Below are 19,072 nucleotides of genomic sequence, written 5' to 3'. Positions count from 1 at the left end.
CGGCGGAGGCGCGCCCGCCCCGCGGCCCTCGCCCCGCGCCGCCGGCGGACACAGCACGGACACGGCACGGACACAGCGCCGGCCGCCCGCCCCGCCCGGCTGCACGGCCCGGGCTCGCCGGGCCCCGGGCGGCGTCTCAGGAGCGGCGGTGCTGCGGCCGGGGGCGCGCCCGACTGCGGAGGGCTCGGCCACGGGGGGCTCTGCTCCCCGAATATTTCTCAATGAAATGGAGAGAAGCCGTCTCTGGGGCGGCGGGGCGCGGCTGTGTCACCTGCGCGCTCCGCCAGAGCCGCCAGACACCGGGACGCGCTCGGAATGTCATTGGGAGCAGCGCGGGCCAGCCCCGCCACCCGACCTGCCTCGGGCCCGGCGGCGATCGCGCTGCACGCTCCAAACACGTCCTTGACTGCCCGTACCTTATTTACGTGCCAGAGGTGGACAGGTGTAAGTGTGGGGCTATGCCCTTCCACTGTAGTGTGTTTCAAGACTACATTCTTTCACTTCTGCCTCACTACTATACCCATTTAAAGGTGATTTTGTAAATGTATTACAATTTTAGTTATTATATGCTATTACTAATGAGTATTTCTTAAAAAGATATAAATTTTGAGCTCCAACACCAAAATTTATATATTTTTTAAAATGTGACTTATTCTGTACTGAGATCTCAACCCCTCAAGGCTAATTTTAGAAGCTGAACAATCCTATGCCTGTCCATTAGTTGTAAATCCCTACAAAGCACAAACAAAGGAGTCACAGTCACATACGAGGCCAGAGATGCCAGGGTAAGAAGAAAGGCTCCAGTCTATCTGTTATTAACCTACTGATATGCAGGGTAAAGGGTAATTTAGAACCAGAATAGTTCATGTAGTCCAAAATTGTAAGAAGAAGTATAACTATACTAAACAATTGATTTTGCAGGCCATAAAAGTGCAGGTTATGAAAAATTACAGTTTATTAGTTCTGGGAGGTAACAAAATGTGGACGAGGTATTTGCTAACTACAAGAAAATTGTAGTCAAAATTGAACTTGCATGTCAAATCCTGTCAAGTCCTGATCCAACTCACTGCACAGCCTGCTCATCTTTACTCCTGGATCTCAACCCCTTGCTTCTAGAGGATATGGGCAGGTTCAAGGCTCGGGGAGGCCACATGGGAGTCACAGCTAATATGTAAGGCTTATGTGCAGCTGCTTCCCTTTTGAGGGGTGGGGTTGCTAAATGTTACTTGAGTTTGATGAAAACCAAAATTTGTTCTTGATCCAGGTGAATCTGTAGGATTAGAATCTAACTTCCAAGAAATGTTTTTGCTCTGTCCAACAGTGCAAGTAGAAACTGGTACAAAGACACCATCCATCTGTTAACTCTAAGATATGTAATTCAGTGGGCTATTTTTTAAAAAATTAGATAAGCATGTATGCAGGCAGAATATATATAATTTTTCACTATGCATGGAACACAGCTTGTAGACGACTTTTGTCTGTAACATACCAAATGCCTTCTCCTACTTGTTCTAAATTCAGACTTACAAATATAGGCACTGATGTTGAATCCTAGTCCTGCTGAAGGCAGTGACAGAATTAATTCTGGTTTCAACAAGTTCAACATTTTTCTTTTTTTAAAAAAATAAAATAAAGCAGCAGAAGGGAATGTTGTAAAGAATGGCCCATTACTGCATTTTCATGCATTTAAAAGTTTAAGCAAGATAAAAACCATTATCTGAATTTATTTTCTGCTGTTAAATGTAACATTTTCAAGTAGCTGTAAAAATCTGCCAAGCTTTGTCTTATCAATAACACAGATGAAATACCAGCAACCTACATCAGCTGCCAATGCTGAATAACACTGTTCACGATCCCTGCTCATTGTCTAAATACAAGCCCTTACAAACTTAAGGGCAGGAGCTTTATCAGGCTAATGGGGAAAAAGGTGCAGGGCTGTTTAAGGCTCCTTCATTCTCTTGGGCAAGAAGAGAAGGAACATCAGAAGCAGATGATTCAGTTAAGACACGGAGCTCTGCAGTCTGCAGTAGGATTACATGAATCACGCCTACCGAGACTGAGCTTTCCGTTCAAGCTCGGATTACTCACACCGCCAACCCCAGGATTAGCATAGGGCTAATTCCTCATGCATCAGACTTTGTGCTAATGACCTTTCTTGTAGGGAAGAAGCCTTTGCAACTTCTCAATATCAGACTAAGCTGCAGCAGAATTTCCCTGAAGTGCACCTCAGTAAACCAGTGACCCAGTTAGATAAATTAGGAAGTTTGGCAGGAGCAAAACAACCAACGTTGTTTATATCAGAGTAGCTATCTAATTCTTAATAAGCCAGTAATCAGAATGAATTACTAGAAAACATCCCTTAAGAAAAATTGGAAAACTGAGATTGGAAATCCTGGAGTTGACCACAATGTTCCACTTGCCTCTAAAGAAAGGTTGATGAAAGTCTGGTGACGGGTTGGGCACAGCAATCACAAGAAGAGTGAAACCTTGGAACCACGATGTGCCTTATTGTATGCAGGTATTTGGCCAAGCTATACAGTATTCCTTGTACAAAGAAAGAAGCAGAGCCAATTTTTTCACAGGACTAGAACTAAGTCTGTTTTTATTTTATACATCACTAACTACCTAGGTAGTTTCATGTCAAACTTCTACTTTTTCCCATGGAGTTTTGCTGTGTCCTCTTCAGGTATTGGATATGGATCCACTATCAGGGCTGGGAAGAAGGTAGTGCTGGGGACCTAGCAGTTCTGAGCAGTCTTTGCACAATGAAATATCTGCACATCCTAGCTCAGCACTTCTGGGCACCTCCACCTGTGCTTCCTTAGCTGTCCTCTTTTCCAAGGAAGCCCTAGAATTCCTCTTTTATTGAGGAACACTTCCTTTGTACTCTAGGACCATGCTGTCTACATATGTGTGGCAAACCTGTTTGTACAAGGCAAATACCTTCCACACATTTTCCAGCATTTTGCAGAAGAAAGCCTGGAATCTTCTATATATCTCATATGAATAAGAAAAATTAAGAACCCAAACAATTATTTTTATGTCTTCCTTATATTTTGATTTTCTCATCTTCTGCCCTGAATTATTGTTCTAATGGGTGCCAAGCCAAATCAACCCCAAGGCAGACGGTCTTACGTGCTTTGACAGTGTGCTTTGCCCTCCATAAAGTGCCATCTGCCTGCTTATCTTTTGTCAGCTCAACTAATCCCGTTTCTCTGAGAGACAAAAGAGGACAACTTTGCACATCACTGATTCTGCCTCTGCCTCCAGCCTGACCAACTCATAGTTGATACTAAGAAACTTAACATATTCCATTTGTTAGTGACAGAGGAACTTCTTAAAGCTAATGACTATCTTCCCCTTCATTTACATGTAGATACAATCTACTAGCATAGACACAAGTATACAAGTGACACATTAATGGAGCTGTTTTCACAAATGGTCAAGGTAAATGAACAGTATAACAGAACTTAATACACGTGTTAACTGTTAGGTAACTAACAGTTCGTTTAAGCAGCTCGTTTGCAGAGGATATCTACAAAAGTGGTAGTCCTGCTTCCTCAAGTGTGGTCACGGCTTTGGGCAAACAATCATTATAGGCTTGGTACTCACATTTGGAGGCCATCTCCCTTTCCTCTGAAGTCAGCTTTCTATCTGAAGATAGGAACTGATTATCCTCTCCAAGTAACTTGTAGGTTGCAAATAAAGGGTTTATCAGATTAGCATTAGCAGCACTGACATTGTGACTTTAAGCCATCATGACAATATAGAGTCATGGAAGCTGGAATTAGTTTTTGAAGGGGAAAAAGTACCAGTTCAATACTGTTAGCAATGCCCATATAGTTATATAGAATGGATGAAATGCAGAGAAGGAGTTCTTGCCCTTGCCTCTGTCACCTCCTATTTCGAAAGCAAGAGATCTTGAGCTTGCATTAACCCAGTCAGAAAGTATATCCAGGTGACAGCAAGGTAGAGTGTCCTGAATGTGAACTGCAGTATTTTATTGCAGGACAAATAGCTATTAATAACATATAAAATACGAATGAAGGCAGATCTTTTGACAGGCAGGTCACTTTTGATGTAGATATGAAACAAGACATCCTAACAGCACCAGTTTACATTACAAGACATCTTTCATCCCAAATCCTTGTCCTAGCTAAGTCCTCAAATCTCTCAAACAGCATATATTTGAGCGTGCCTCCAGGCCAGACTCATGTGAGAGGACATCCCTAGACATTTCAGGGGTGATGCCCCAGTACGCATATATATAGTCATATACACTCTTTGTGCTGTTGAATGAAATAGTTCCATTCCAGCTGTGGCAGAAGTTGAAGATCCAGAACAATAGTTATTGTAGGATAGATATATTGGAGCCAGCACTATCTCATCAGCCTGCTACCTGAAAGACCAGGCTGCTGTTTTTATGCTTTAGCTGGCATCTATGAATTTAGAAGCAACTTATTGTCTTTCTCTGAAAATTCAGTTATTTGTAGAAAGTTTTTTCCACTTACTTTACTGAGTTGAGTTGTCTGTGGCAGAACCCCACGACAACTGCTATTGTTACCTTCACTTTCAACTTTCATCCAGGAACTTGACAGATCAGAGTTCTCCGTAGTGATAGAGAGTTTTGAGTGGGAAGTTCATTGAGATCAGTAGTTTCCAAAGTGAGTGTAGGAAGAAAATATGTAATACAATTTTTTAAAATAATAAAATAAAATGAAAACTAAACAAAAGTAAATAAACAGTATTACAAATAAAAAGGGAAGTTAAAAAATTATAATGTAAACAAAATATAGTAGTACAGTAGAACAAGTATATAATTTATAAATTAATAAATTGGGGTCCATGCTTAAAATTTTTAAATGATGGGTATGTGATGAAAAAGGTTTGGAGTTCACTGAACTGGATTATCTCAAGGGGGCCCCTTCCACCCAACATTTCTGTACTACACATTGTGTTTTGGTATTAAGTGTATAAAACAATGTTTTATTAGTCCCATCCTTAATTTGACACAACTATATATAATCAACAAGAATGTAGAGTTTTTACATTCTGGTTTCTACTTCAGACAAGTAGTCCAACATTAATAAAATCTTGCATTAATCAGAAAATCTTTCAAAACTGGAGCCAGTTGTTTTAGATAATTTCTTCCTGTGAAGAACCAGAACTATGTGGTTCTTTGCACCCTTAGCCAAATGTTATGTTAAGATAAAATACATTAAACACATCTGGGCCTTAAAAGAAATGCAATTACACAGGATTTACCGCTCAAATTACAGCATTCGTGGAAACTTTTTTTATTATTACAAATACTGTTATGCACCCTTTAGAGAGTATCACTATTATAGAGGTCTTTTTATCACAGCCCAGATTCTGTGCAAGTGTGTCAAAGTAAAGTGATTGTTTTAATAGCAAACATACACAACATACAAAACTGTAAACAAAAGAACAGCTGCATTCCAGTGTGTATCAGACTGCATTCCATGGTATAAACGAGCCGCAGAAAAAAAAGTCTTTTGACGCTTCAGGTGTTAATGAACAAGCTTTTAATACAAAGTATTTTAGAGAAGCTTACATACTCTTTAAAGTGGTCTTATAGGATCCTAACTAGTACAAAACTATGCTGCTTGCAGCAGTTTTGAAGTTAAGTTCTATATTAACTACAGCTTTCACTCAAGATATTCTTCGAAAGATGCCATAATATCTCTCTGCAGATTCACATCAATTAGCCAAGCCATCTGCAAGAAAGCAAGTTAGTGTCTTTTCATAGCAATCAGACATTAATGAATACTATGGAGATCAAATATTTCATAAGGATTTAAGAAAAAACTATAAGGCATCTTCTCAAAATATATGTGCCTTCTCTGTTACTACAAGTTTGAGTGTGCCTGCTGTTGAAGTCCTCTCATGAATTAAGAAATGTTTATTCTTAAAAAGGTAGCAATTAAAAAGCATTCATTACCTACACCAATAAATAGAGTTAGTTTTAAAAAGGCTCAGGTTTGATATTTCAGATCAGAACAGTACGACTAGCACTTTTGTTGACATGGAACATGTTAAAGAGGATAGACAGCTTGCAAGACTCAAGGTTTGAAACTATTTAGAAGGCATACATAATATTTTATATATATTATATAAATATATAAATATTATAAATATTTTAATATAAAATATATCTATCTAGAAGGCATAAATAATATTTTATTATTTACAATTTTAGTTTACCACACAATTTTTCTAAGCCTGTAGGAGTAATAGGACCAAGCAGATAGCTTTTCATAATACATCACTTGAAAACATACTTTGAGTTTCCTATTTCATTTTCTGGACTAACTCTTCAGGTAGTGTAGTTCTGTTGTTTTCAATTATTCAGGTCCTTTGAAGTTAGGACCTGACTTAATATTTGTTTATTCTCTACTTGAGTTGAAAAAAAATCAGGTAGCAAGAGTCAGCAACTTACTGCTTCTTTCCTCCTGCGTTCTTGTTCCATTTTTCTAGCCAAGTTACGGTCTTGATCAAGAATATGTTGTTGAGCTTCGGGCAGTTGTTCGTTCTTATGCATTTCTTTTTCAAGCTCACAGTCTGTTGCAGCCATGGCATCCAATCCTGTGCTTTCATGGCCCCTTTAAAGACATGAAAAGAAATCAGTGGAGGATAAAAATTGTCCTTTTTCTTCATAAGAACGTTTTGCACCTGATAGAATTCTGCAAATAATTTAAATCAGTGCATAGCATTCAAGCCGTGATTCTGTTCCACATGTTGCTTCATGGTAATTTCCCTTCATAAGATGTATGTGCCTGCAGTTGTTGGGCTGTAGTAGGTTCAGGTTTCCTGTGTCCCATTTCCAATCTCTATGCACACGGGATTTATAGACATGCTACACAAAACTTACATATACTGTCTTTGAAATTCTTAATTTTCTGTTACTTTCTTGGCCCCTAATGTTTTTCTTCTACCTTCTTCCTCCTCAAGTAGTTATTTGAGGTATATTTCACTAACTTCAGGCAAACACCTGTGATGTCTTATTCCATAGAGCTACATGCCTGATTTTCTCTTCAGAGACACCAGCTGAAGGTGCCTGGACTGCACTATGTGTTGTAAACCAGGAGTGTACTCTTAAGTCTCTCAAATGCTCTGACTTGAGATAATAAGATATTAAACATTAAAATAATACACTCCAAACAATTTACCTGTTCTAATACAGCCAGCAATGGGCAAGAGCAGGAGAATTTAGGAACCAGTTGAGACTTATCTTTCACAGGGTCAAACAGACAAGAAAAAAAATCTATACTACTGAAGGGGGAACTATTACAGAGTTTCCAAAAGGTGGCAAACAAAATTCAGGATATTATTGCAAAGCAGTAATTAGTAGGCTGTCACTTATCCCACTCAGCATAACCATATACCTCAGACTGGGATACACAAATGGGCACTCCCTAAAAGAGGGGCTGCAAACAGCTAGGGAAGAATACTACAGCAGGGGCTTATGTAATATGCTTCTCTACAGCAATACAAAGAACTCTGTTGCCAAAAGTGGTGTGCACTGGAAGCCCTTTAGCCATGTTAACACCATGTTCTTGAAGACTAGATTATCCTATATCCCACTAGGATAGCAGTAAGATGAGGATATTCCTGGCTACAGCTATAGGAGAAATAATATATTGAGGACAAATGAGAATTCTGGTCATGACCAGAGGAATTGAGTGTTCTAGGGGACAAAAAAACTCCTACCCTAGTACCCAAACAGAAACCAAACAATTCCCCCCCCCCCCCCCCCTTCCCGCCAGAAATCCAAAACCAAAACAGAAATCAAACTAACAACAACAACAATGAAAAAAGAAATTCCCAAAAAGTTTATTTAACTGCTGAAATAATACTTATTTGATGGGAAAAAGCTGCTTTGTGCATTTTGGATGTACCGTTGTGCTTGGAGTGGTACAGCTTCCTGACTTTGTCTGATATGTGGCCATTACCTAACCCAAAACACTTGTTCCTTGATAACTAACCCACCCAGTACCATACAAGCACAAAACAGAATAATATTTGAACGTGTTACAAACCTTTTTTTTCCCTGTGGAACGTTTTGCAGTTCCATCTCAGATTGCACCAGAGGCCTTTTTTCCTCCGGCACTTGCCCACTCTTCTTTAACACAGCTTCTCTGAACTGTTTGAAGCTCTCAGCAGATGCTTTTATTGGAGCTGGAAGCTTCATTGTTTTACACAGGCTTATCCAGGAATCTATATTCTTAAATCCTGTATCCTGAAGTTATTAGAAAAAGGAAAACATAGCAGAAGCAAAAATATGGTACAACTACTAATATCCATTACCTGCTCAGTTCTTACATTAGCAAAAATTTTTTTGACTGGCTCTATTTGGAAATATCTACAACAAAATATCCTTCCTTTGGTAGGACATTACTGCAAATATAACAGTCTGAACAGACTTGGATATATTTTCTCGTCCACTCTGAGATTCCTTAGCAATATGCTAAAAATTGTTAGTATTTGTATCTATTCTTACACTTTAAGTCTGCCTCTCTTTTTTCATTTCAGAAAACAGGAATTCACAAGGCTGAGTTCACACAAGGTCCGTTGACAATGTTTTAATACAGAAAACATCCACCTACTCTCTGTATGTAGTCCTTACATAGCAATAGTTTTGCATTAGGCTTGTGGGTTTTGTTTGTTTTAAATACCCATGTTACCCTCGTTTCCCCTGTGGCATTTTCTTCACAGCAGAAAACAGCATAAAACCAGTATTATTAAGAAATCCTGCTTCTAGCAGAAGGTCATGTGTTTATGAAGGAAATACATATTTTTGGAATTGAATTCAATATGTTAGTTAATAGCTCTCTGAAAGCTAAGTGCCTAAAGAAAAATTCTAGAAACATTTTAGCTCAACAGATTATAGAGAAAACTTTTTAGGGCCATTAGCTAAAATGATCTTTTATTAGTAATTTTGATTTAATGTTTTCAAATAGCTGATTACCAGAGAAGAATTTAACAGATAAGAAAATTTCTCTGTTCTTCCACTTAAGATAACTTAAACTGTATGCTAAGAAATATTTGTTTAACGTTTATAAATACCTTTAGTCATTAAAAGGGCTTTGTCTTATTTCAGACCAGGTTTTTCAATAGTACCCAAGACTATATTCCACACTACTCTTATTTTTGTTACCAGATCGCAAGGGAAAGCACACTAATAACTTGGATATAAGAACTATATAATATTAAAACTAAATGAAACAAGCCATATTTTTATATGACAACATGGATATGTTATTTTATATATGTCTCATGTACCTTCTGAAATGACCAGAGCCTATAGATTTGTTTGGTTTTCACGCTAAAAATCAGATAAATCTGTACAGATTATAACGATGCCTGAGACCAATCCTACACTAAATATTCTAATTGTAAAAGAACAGATTTTTAGAGAAGATCCTAAGTCAGGAAGTTACTCAACCTAGTAAGTAAACTCACCCTCCTCTCAAATAGAACTTGATCAGCACTTACCTTTTTTGGAAGAAGTTCAGATTTTGGCTCTAGTATGTTTTTATCATTAGGTTTATCATCAGGTGTATAATGACCTGATGGAAGAATAAAAAAAGGCTTTTCACTCATGTTGATTTTATGGATATATTTCCCTCAAACTTAAATGATAAAACTTCAGTCATTCCAGGAATGACTTATAAACTTACACTGCAGTTTACTATTATTTGGTTCAGAATGACAAAAATTCTCCCAAACATTTCCTAAGATTAAGTTGAACTGGATCAATCACTTCTCTCTGCTTTTGGGCAGGGAAAGGGATAGTTAGCTCAGCTATAGATGAGAAATTAACTCCTGGTTGATTCTAGGAAAGGCCCCAGTGGAACACCCAATAAGTTTGGTCAGAAAGTCTCAATGCAGCACTTTGCCACTTACCTCCTCCCCTTTTCCTCCCAACTCTCTTTCCCTTTGATTCCAGCATTATTTAAGGGTACCTCATTCATTATGTAAACTCATTTTGCCTAAAGCTCTCAACCCTATTTACTTTTTGGGGTTTTTTTAAACAAAGCAAATAGGTCAGCCAGCAAGGGCTAGTCATCACATTTCCAGTAGCCTAGAGGATGCACAAAGGCTCCATGCTGTTACCTCTTTATTATTTGAGGGGAAAAAAACCTAAACACTTTTTCAAACCAGATATAAACACCACAGATATTTTATGTCATTCAGCAATGATCCTCTACTGCAGTTTGAGATGTTTCAGTAATTACATGAATGCTTAAGAAGAAACTTAAGGTAACATGTTGGCATATTTTTATTATGCAAAGGAAAAGTCTTTGGATGCTTGGATCCAGAATTCTAAAGGCAAAGTATCAAACCCTCACTCATTTTGTCATAAATGGTGTTTTCAGAAAGACCTTACAGCCTCAAAACTTTTTAATTGAAAATGATTAACTAAAGCCACAGACCAAGTGGAGCTGCTGCAAGTTCGAACAAAGTGAGGGGCAGTACATGCATGCATTGGTGTGTTAAGACCATGAAAATGCTGAAGAGAACACCATGGAAAATTAAATCTCCAGTTTTAGAACTGCTTTAATACAATTCAAATAACTAGCGTTATTCTTTGGCAAAAATTAAAGAGTTAATCAGTGAGCAGACTGTGCCTTTTAATTTGTCATTTTCAGAAGCTTGTTCCGTCCCCTGTCTAAACCTGTAGAGGTAAGCTAGAGGGCAAAGAGTAAAGGAGGAACCAAAACAATCATGTCTGGTGACACTGGACTCACAGCATGGATATTCAGTTCAATTCTTTAGTTTGAAAGATGTATGAAGTATAGAATGCCTTTCAGAGGGCCTGTGTTCTTGTAATAACTGAAAGTTTGTTTCATGGTGAAAGTCTATTTGACATTAATTTACTGTCAGACTTTTGTCACCAAAAGCCAGAGATAATAACTCAAAATACTCCATGAAGCTCCAGCAGAAGATATTTTAAAGTCCAGTGAAGTTCAACAGATGGGAGCATCAGTTCTCAGACTTCCTTCCTTTAGTACTACACCAAAAAGTAATTTGCTTTATACATTTTTAACAGAGAACAAGAACCAAACATCCATTGAATTTTTTTTTTGAAGCAGCAAATCAAAAAGAAAGAGCAAGGGAAAACATCACTCCCTCCATTATTCTGGATAATTACAGATTGTAATTTGTTTGTACAGATTGTACAAACTGATTAATGTACAAGTTCTCAGCATTTTATTTCTTTAAACTAGGTTCAAATACATTTGTAACTTTGCACTCCTAATATCAATTACAGTTTTTATTATGACACTACATACTTTGTTTTTGACTTAAGGATATTGAATCAGCAGTTCTCACACTGGCCTTGTTTTGAAGTTTATTTGATTTGTCTAGATGTCTTGTTTGCTCAGCTTGTTTACTCCAGTCAGCACTGTCAGCCTGGGAGATTGTGTTGGATACCTAGAAGAGAAGCTAGACTTCAAAATACGTTCTTCAAAATGTGTCTTTAGCATATGTGGATTCTTATTATACAGCATCAGGATTAAAGGTTTAGAAGTTTAGAGTAGTAAGTTGGTGTAGCACCAGCTCGTGTAAACAGCAGGGAAGAATTAGATTTCATTCACATTATGGTAACCAAAGTAAGTTCATACATCCAGACTTTGGATTTAGAATCTGTTCCGCTCAGCCATCCTGAGTGATGGAGTGGGCAGAGCATGAGAAACTGATCCAAGATCTTTAACCCTTAACACAGTACAACAGAATGAAGTTGTCATAAAGCCAGTTGCTGCACTCTAGCTTGTGGTTCAGAGTCAACTGTGATCTTCAGTTGTATTTTTTCCTCTGTGCAGTAATCCCTAGAACTGAGGAAGGTGTTGCAGAAACCTGAGTCATAATATACACTACTTGCTATCTTGGACAGTGGACACCAATGGGAAAGGGTGAGCTGCTTTTCTTCCTTACTTACAGGATACATTCTTGTGCTCATACATTCAAGAGGTAGTTTCTATTAATTTCTGAAAGCAAAAGCTACTACAGCCTCACTAAAGCAGGTAAATTTTCAACCATGTTGAGAAAGACCGTTAAACACCTTAAGATGGAAGAGATCATGCTGCAGTAACATTGATAACTCCCTTTGTTACATGGAGGCCCTTCTAACCAGGATACTCTCCAAGAACATATTGGGATAGAAATTAACAGTGACTAAATATTTCACAACCTCATCTAGACCCTGAAAGCCCCAGTTTCCATAGCTTTAGGAAAAGGAATAAAAAGCAACACACTTTTCCAGTATAGCCTATAGAGCCTTCATAGTATTACTGAGTTTGTGAAATTGATATTTCTAGAAAACCAAATCATCTGTTATAAGCTGCCTGTCTGTTTTGTGAAGCTGTAGGTTTACAGGGTGGACTTTTAGCCTGTAAGCGTGCAAGGGTTACTTAAGTCCAAGCTATAGCCCTAAAAAGAAATAAGTTTTATAGTACACCATAAACTTGATTGGACAAACTTTCCTTTTGTGTTGCAGCCAACAGGCAATGAAGTAATGCCCTGTTAAAGGATAAGAATTACTTTGTTAGTAGGGTTTTAGAAAACTTTTGTTCTAAACCTTAAATGGCCTTCGTCACATCACATTCAAGCCTGAAGTACTATATTATATCTTATTTAAAGGAGTAAGAACATGCTTTAAAGACATTATTTGAAATTAATTCATTGGAGAGAAGCACATATTCACCTCTGGAAGAGCATGTCTGGACTGAGTGACAAAAGACTGATTTGTCTTTGGAGTACTCTGAGGAGTTTGCTGGTCTGGAGCATCATACGGAGCACAAACAGCTGAGATTATACCTGAGAAAGAAGTAGAGTATGATTTTCCCCTATCATACAAAGTGCAGTCCTACATCCCAAAATTAGGTCACTGTTTAGATCTGTGGATTAACTTAGCATGAAGATATGTATGCTAGCTGCACAATTTAAGAGTTATTTTTAATCAGATTTTAATTGATTTCTCAGTTAATCAGCTACCAGCTCAAGCTGTCTTTTACCAAAACTTCAGAAGTGTCTGATGTTATTAGACCTTTTGAAATGAGGGAGGGAAAAGAAAAGCTCCTTGGATCAAGTTCCTAAGCAACTTCGTATATTTGATATGTCTAGACAACAGCAATCAATTTAGAGGACCTATGGCAACAAGTCTTAAATTCAGCTAATAGGACCTGAGCTTGAGTAGTGGTGATGGGTTTAAGCATCTAATTCCTGCCTTAAGGTGTTCAGCACTTCCTGTAACTCTAGGTTCATTAAGGTATCCTTTTCCATCTGAACACCTCCTCCTGTTTGAATACTACTCTGTCCCACCACAATCTGAAACTCTAGCCAATCCTCAGTGCTGCCATGCTTTAGTTTACATCATGCTCTTTGCAATCCGTACCCTGCAAGAATTTTTTCTCATATCCACTTGATAGCCTCCAAAATTCCAAGATAAACTTATTGGGCATTACAAGCATCCTGGCACCCATTCTTCCCTCGGCAGTCAAATATAGCCATAAAGGTGTTACCTGAGGGAGAGAAGGCATTTTGTTCTGGTGGCTTAAGTGATCTATTCTGTAAAGGCTGGAGCCTCTGCTGTACATTGGGAGGTGGCTGCTGCAGCTCAGATGATCCATGATTTTGCAAGCTACTAGTAACAGATGAGTGCTGTGCTTGCAGAACAGCATTGCAGGATGTCCTCTGTAAACAAAGTGGTATTCTCTATAAAGAGGTTATGGTAGTTAATACAGCCAAATCTTTTTCTTTTTAATAGTGTTTTGATCCCCTTTCCCCACCACTGCTCCCATTTCCACTGTTTATCAGATTCAGTAGTCCTTGTATTGTGATACTTATCCAGCATTTTTTTAAGAGTTTAGATGACAAAGAGACATGAGGTAAAATGCACTTACTACCTTGGTTGACAGATACAGAAAACTCCTGAGAACAAAACGTGATGTGAGGATTTGAAGTGTGATGTTTGTTGTTACTCAGAAAGTCGGTAAGGGGCTGTTACAACTGACCAAACTGAAGCTTATTTCTTGGATCCTGTTTTCTCAAGTTTATTGCTGTCATTCTGTCACTACAGAGGCTGCTCTTCTTAAGCAAAAAAAGTGTGTTGCATAATTCCTCTTCTCAGTCTTTACTTATGAAGATGTAGAAGGAGCAGCTGAATAATAAATTTGCAGCCTAGTTTCCTGTACTTTAAGGGAAAGCAAACCTATTGCAAAAAGAATGAAGGCTTTGCTGCAATATTGCTTTGAAATTCAAGGTCTGTCTTTGGCAGCTTGAAGGCAAATTGTAAAAGGCAGTTAACCCTGACAAGAAATAACACCCAATGTATATACAGGAATAGAGCAATTCAATGTAAGAGCCATTAAAAATTATTTCTGGATAAAACTGCTGATGGCTATAATAATACCATAGTAATAAACAATATTAAAGTATCCTGAAAATAAGTGATATATCGTACAATTTATTTATTTTCAGATGTAGAAGTGAGGTTGTTCATAGATAAAGAAAAAACATTTAAGTGAGGCTTGCACTGCTTATTGGCTCATGTATACTCAAAGATCAATTTGGAGAGGATTTGACTTTTTTGGGGGTGTGCAGGCAGCATTCTCCCCCTCTTCTTCCCCCAACACATAATGACCACGAGGATTATAAAAGGTAAAAGGCTCAGGAGTTCTCCCATGACATCAGTTTATATACAGATGCATAAACTACTTTAAAAAAACCCAGCAGATTTGACATCTTCATGTAACTCAGTCCTACAGAACAAATAACATTCAAGCCATATTCATTATTTCCTGATAAAGTTGTGTAATTTCCAATACCATTGTATGTTAAATTTGTTTAGGGCAAAAATATTACATCCATTCCAGTCAGTTTACCTTAGACTTTTCCGTAGAAGCTGGACAGTTTTGCCTGGCTCCAGTTTGTTTTGAACAGGTTTCTGTAGCTGTAAATACAGTGAGGTGGGCAGAAAGAGGAGGATGGAAAAAACCAAATCAGTCGTTCACATATGTTACATTATTCACATCTACAAGGTGTGAGTTGCAGTTGTACCCAGAGAGCCAAACCTCACAGTGAAAGGAAGATTCTTATCTTGAATACTTAGCTTGATGCATTTAGAGAATTTCTCCCAGATATAAAAACACCACAAAGATTCCTGTGGGATCAAGGGTCTTCGCTGCCATTGACTTCACTGTGTTTGCTTCCCCACATTACAGAAGGTTGAGCATTCATCTCACCTTATACCTCACACAGATATCTACATGGTAGACCTCCAGTTTGGCAGCTCTATTCTGTCCTAGAAAACTAAAGAGAGTTTTGTATACAAATTTGAGACAGCTTAAGCACCATGGTGGACTTTGGCTCTACAGTCAGTGCTGTAGGCATTTGTATTTCTCAGCTTAGGGACTAAGTCTTACCCTAGGGTAAGGCATCCTTTATGCTGCAGACCAGAAGATGAAAGTAAAGTGAATCACACTTTCAAAACCAAGTCAAAACTACAAGAGTAAGCTATAGCCCAATGGTCAAGTGTCCAGGCTAGATACCCAGACCTTTTGTTAGCTTATTTTAGTCTCTAAAGATTTTCACTGAGAAGTTGAATGGATGTTGTAGTGGGGTTTGTTTGTTTTGTCCTTGGTTTTTGTTTTGTTTTTACCTAGAAACTCAGTATTAAGACATTGATTTAAAAGCACTGCAATTGAGCCTTCAAAACAGAGCAAACCTACAAGGATAACTAAAATCCTTGGTAAGCACATGGAACAGTAAATGCTAACTGAGAGGGCAGATGTTTTGTCTACAAACACAAAAGTAAGGTTTCTGACCTGATTCGGAGTCACTGCTATCTGAGGAGCTAGAACCGCTGCTAGTGCTGCTGTCAGAATCTGAGGAGCTGCTGCTGTCACTCAGTCTGCTTGGTCCAGTACTGGACTCAGTGTTTTCAACTGCAGGAGAAAAAGAAAGAATTCAGAACAACCAGCAGTGGAGCATTCTTCATACACAAGACTAGGATCAACCTTGTTAGGTCTTTTCTCCCATGTAACAGTTCATCTTATTCCACTTCCTTGTCCACGGAGAAAAAAAGGCCTCCCTCTACAGAGGAAAGGAGGGGTATTTCCTAGTTGAATAACTGAAATATCCAGGGAGGAGCTGTAGTCACATGATTTACAATCCTCAAGTAAATTAAAACTATGCTGTCTTATGACACAATTCAAGCAATTTTCCCCCATAAGCTTTCCTGCTGTTAAGTGACTGTTTATGTGCATGTTGCTGCTGCTAGACTTGCATGCTGAGGTCTTTATCTACAGCCAACTCTTCTTTCCCAAGCCATGTGTACTCCAGAATTGCCATCTTTCGCCACCTCCCCGCCATCTGACTATTTAGCATCTGCAGGGTTGATTTAACTCAGCTTATAGGGATTTTACAGTCAAAGCTTTTTCCAAGTTGTTGCTCTGATGGAAGCTTTGCAAATGAGAAGTTACATGGATAGCTGTTTCCCTGGACACGAGTCTTTGTTAAATGCCAGATTAAGCTCTCGTAAACAAGCTAGATGCCAGCTGTAAAGATTCCCTACCCTGCCTCTTACCTCTGCCCACAGCATATAGTTCCCAATTGATTTCAGCTGCTTCTTCAGGCTTTTCTTTTTAGAGTGTTTTCAAGCCATTATGTATACCAGACAGGAAGACCTGACTGAGCTAATGCTAATGCTGGATGCAAGCCTGTGTCTTGCAAGGATGCTTCCATCATTTCAGCTAACTGGTTTCACGCAGGAGCTAAATAGATATCCAATGGAGGGCAATAATAGCACTCAGTGGTTTAATGAGGAACAGCTTGACCTATAATAGTAGCATCAGCTGCATTGATCCATTCTCAGCCTCTGATGAGAACCACCAGTAAGTGTACAGCTCAAGTGTGTACTAAATTTCTGGCTTTGATCTCAAAACTCATTATTGCCTGAAAAACTGAATTGATTCTCCTAGGATACTTCCTTAAGTCTAAGGTAACACAGACACCTGTCATTGACACAGAAATTTTGCTAGTGTGACAGCATTAGTGAGACTGCCATCTAACAAGCATGACTAGCGTTGGTTATTCTTGAGTCTCTAAACTGTAGAAAGTGAATTATGATCAAAGAGACTGTGTGACCCTCCCCACTCCCCACCATGTTTTCATATGTCAGTATAAAGGAGTTGTTCAGTGTTGCTTAAGTTCTGAAGTCATTCCCACCTTTACCTGTAATGAAGTATTAGGTGCAATAATAAGGAAAGTGCTTTAGACAGGACAAGTAACTGGCCAGATTTGCTGCTGTGACTCCAGCTCACTCAACATAGGAAGAATCTTAAGACTAGCAATGGGAAGTTTAAGACCCCAGCTATTCTGAGGAGAAAGTCCCCAGCTGCATAACAGCACTTAAGCTCAAGGGAAGAATTCCATTTTAAGCTATTTCCATTCCAAATGAGTAAAAGAGCCACATTACACTTGATGTTCTTCTTTGGCTTTAGTTGGCCATTGACATCCAGTAGTCTCTTCTCTAGCTCTTGTTTCCTCTCAGAATTAAGTAGTTCTTTTGACTTCGTTGGTTTTTTAGCTGCATGTGAAACAGAAGTTAACATGGAAGCAAACAAGAAAAAAAATCTAGTGGGGGGTTTTTTAAGCATCATTTATACTACATACCCTGCTGCTTTCTTTGTCTTTTCCTCAAACAGGTTGCCACGTATTTCTCTAGTTCTCTGAGTGTTGAAGCATTTAAAGTTTCAAAGTCTATTTCTATCTCATCAGGGTTGGAGTTCCTCAGTGCAGGTTCTCTTGACTGTATTATATGGACTACTTTCCCAAGCTTATCTCCAGGGAGTTTATTTATGTCCAAACTCAACTGTCGTTTTTCATCATAATTCATAGGTTTGGCAGCATCTTCATCTTCTGATTTATGTGCCAACAAGACCTGCTGCATGGTTTTCTTTGATTGACTGCAGGAAAAAAATATACTGCAGTAACAACAGTTTGAAATAATTAGACACCCACACAATTCCCTCACACTTACATGTTTGAAGAGAGTTTTTTCTTAGATTTCTTCTTGTGTTTCAGATTTTTCTTCTTTTGAATCAAGCTTTTTATTTTAGCTTTTTCCTTGTTCTTTCTTTTCTCACTTTTAGCCTTCCCTTTTTTCTTTTCTGGTCTAGATAAACATGCTTTGGTCAAAACCCACAACTGCTGGTGAAGAGCTTTAAGCTATCAAAGGAAAAAAAAAGCTGATAATCTTGGGCAATGTAGAAGGAACAATAAACTGGTCATAAATATCACAGGATATTCGTGGCAGCTGAGTGATATTAATAGAATGTCTGCTTTCCTAATGAGATTTATTTTCCAAACATCTTACTATATTGTAGCTTAGTCACAGACTATCCACCTAGAAGATGTAGGGTTACTTATTTTATGCAGACATTTCTAGCGGTATGTGTTTTCTAACATTCTGTCAAGAGTGAAAAAAGAAAAAAAGAGAAAAAAAAAAGAAAAAAAAAAATCACTCTAGGAGCTTCCAGCATCCTCTCTTTAATTTCAAGCACTTGGGATGCACATAAGTGCCTTATTAGGTTCTATTTCTTACAGCACTGACAAATTAGGCTAGTGGGACTGGGCTCATGCATCTTAGTTTGCAATATAAGATGGCTAGTTAGGACATACTAGGAATTTAGGAGAAAAACTTAACACAACTTTTTTTAAATCTCAGGAACTGGAAGATGGTCAGGTGATGAGAATTAGAATTCAGACATACTGAACTACTGCAGCAAAGGCTGGCTTGTACACTTGCTTGTCTTCCTGCCTACACTCGTAAATTGATGATTTATCTGCTCATCTGACAAGTACTGAAAACTGTCCCTTATTTGACAAGCAGAACAAATGCTGATTTCCCCCAGAGTTTTCAGATACAGAAGCAACAGGTTAAAAGATTATGTTCAAGCAGAAACAAGACCCATCCCACTCTTAATATGAAGCACGGCTTTGCTTCACTGGTTAGCATGAGATTCCTTCTGTTCTCTCATACTGA

The 19,072-nt window shown here is 38.4% G+C and overlaps 1 protein-coding gene and 1 long non-coding RNA gene across 10 annotated transcripts in view; one reads left to right on the top strand and one right to left on the bottom strand.

Annotated features, from left to right (window-relative positions):
- LOC113972932 overlaps positions 1 to 19,072 on the top strand; it is a 44,722-nt gene that overhangs the window by 18,408 nt on the left and 7,242 nt on the right. The window contains exon 3 of the long non-coding RNA XR_003536075.1: positions 11,850 to 11,939. This is a non-coding gene — a long non-coding RNA (uncharacterized LOC113972932). The remainder of the gene's footprint in view (positions 1 to 11,849; positions 11,940 to 19,072) is intronic.
- BRDT (bromodomain testis associated) overlaps positions 5,530 to 19,072 on the bottom strand; it is a 50,399-nt gene continuing 36,856 nt past the window's right edge. For 8 of the 9 annotated variants that reach the window (XM_027694460.1, XM_027694454.1, XM_027694458.1 and 5 more), the window contains 12 exons: positions 18,068 to 18,255; positions 17,701 to 17,993; positions 17,504 to 17,614; positions 15,852 to 15,971; positions 14,910 to 14,977; positions 13,548 to 13,719; positions 12,731 to 12,843; positions 11,319 to 11,460; positions 9,517 to 9,590; positions 8,061 to 8,260; positions 6,461 to 6,623; positions 5,530 to 5,738 (listed from right to left, as the gene is read on the bottom strand). In XM_027694460.1, the coding sequence (XP_027550261.1) occupies positions 5,670 to 5,738; positions 6,461 to 6,623; positions 8,061 to 8,260; positions 9,517 to 9,590; positions 11,319 to 11,460; positions 12,731 to 12,843; positions 13,548 to 13,719; positions 14,910 to 14,977; positions 15,852 to 15,971; positions 17,504 to 17,614; positions 17,701 to 17,993; positions 18,068 to 18,255 (1,713 nt within the window). In that variant the 3' untranslated portion in view covers positions 5,530 to 5,669. Of the gene's footprint in view, positions 5,739 to 6,460; positions 6,628 to 8,060; positions 8,261 to 9,516; positions 9,591 to 11,318; positions 11,461 to 12,730; positions 12,844 to 13,547; positions 13,720 to 14,909; positions 14,978 to 15,851; positions 15,972 to 17,503; positions 17,615 to 17,700; positions 17,994 to 18,067; positions 18,256 to 19,072 lie in introns of those variants that run through there. The other variant, XM_027694461.1, reaches the window with a different exon arrangement.

Source organism: Neopelma chrysocephalum, unplaced genomic scaffold, assembly GCF_003984885.1.
Source record: "Neopelma chrysocephalum unplaced genomic scaffold, ASM398488v2 Primary Assembly neopelma1_97, whole genome shotgun sequence".
Taxonomy (NCBI): domain Eukaryota; kingdom Metazoa; phylum Chordata; class Aves; order Passeriformes; family Pipridae; genus Neopelma; species Neopelma chrysocephalum.
Note: the sequence above shows the minus strand (reverse complement) of the source record. Positions and strands in the feature narration are given on the sequence as shown.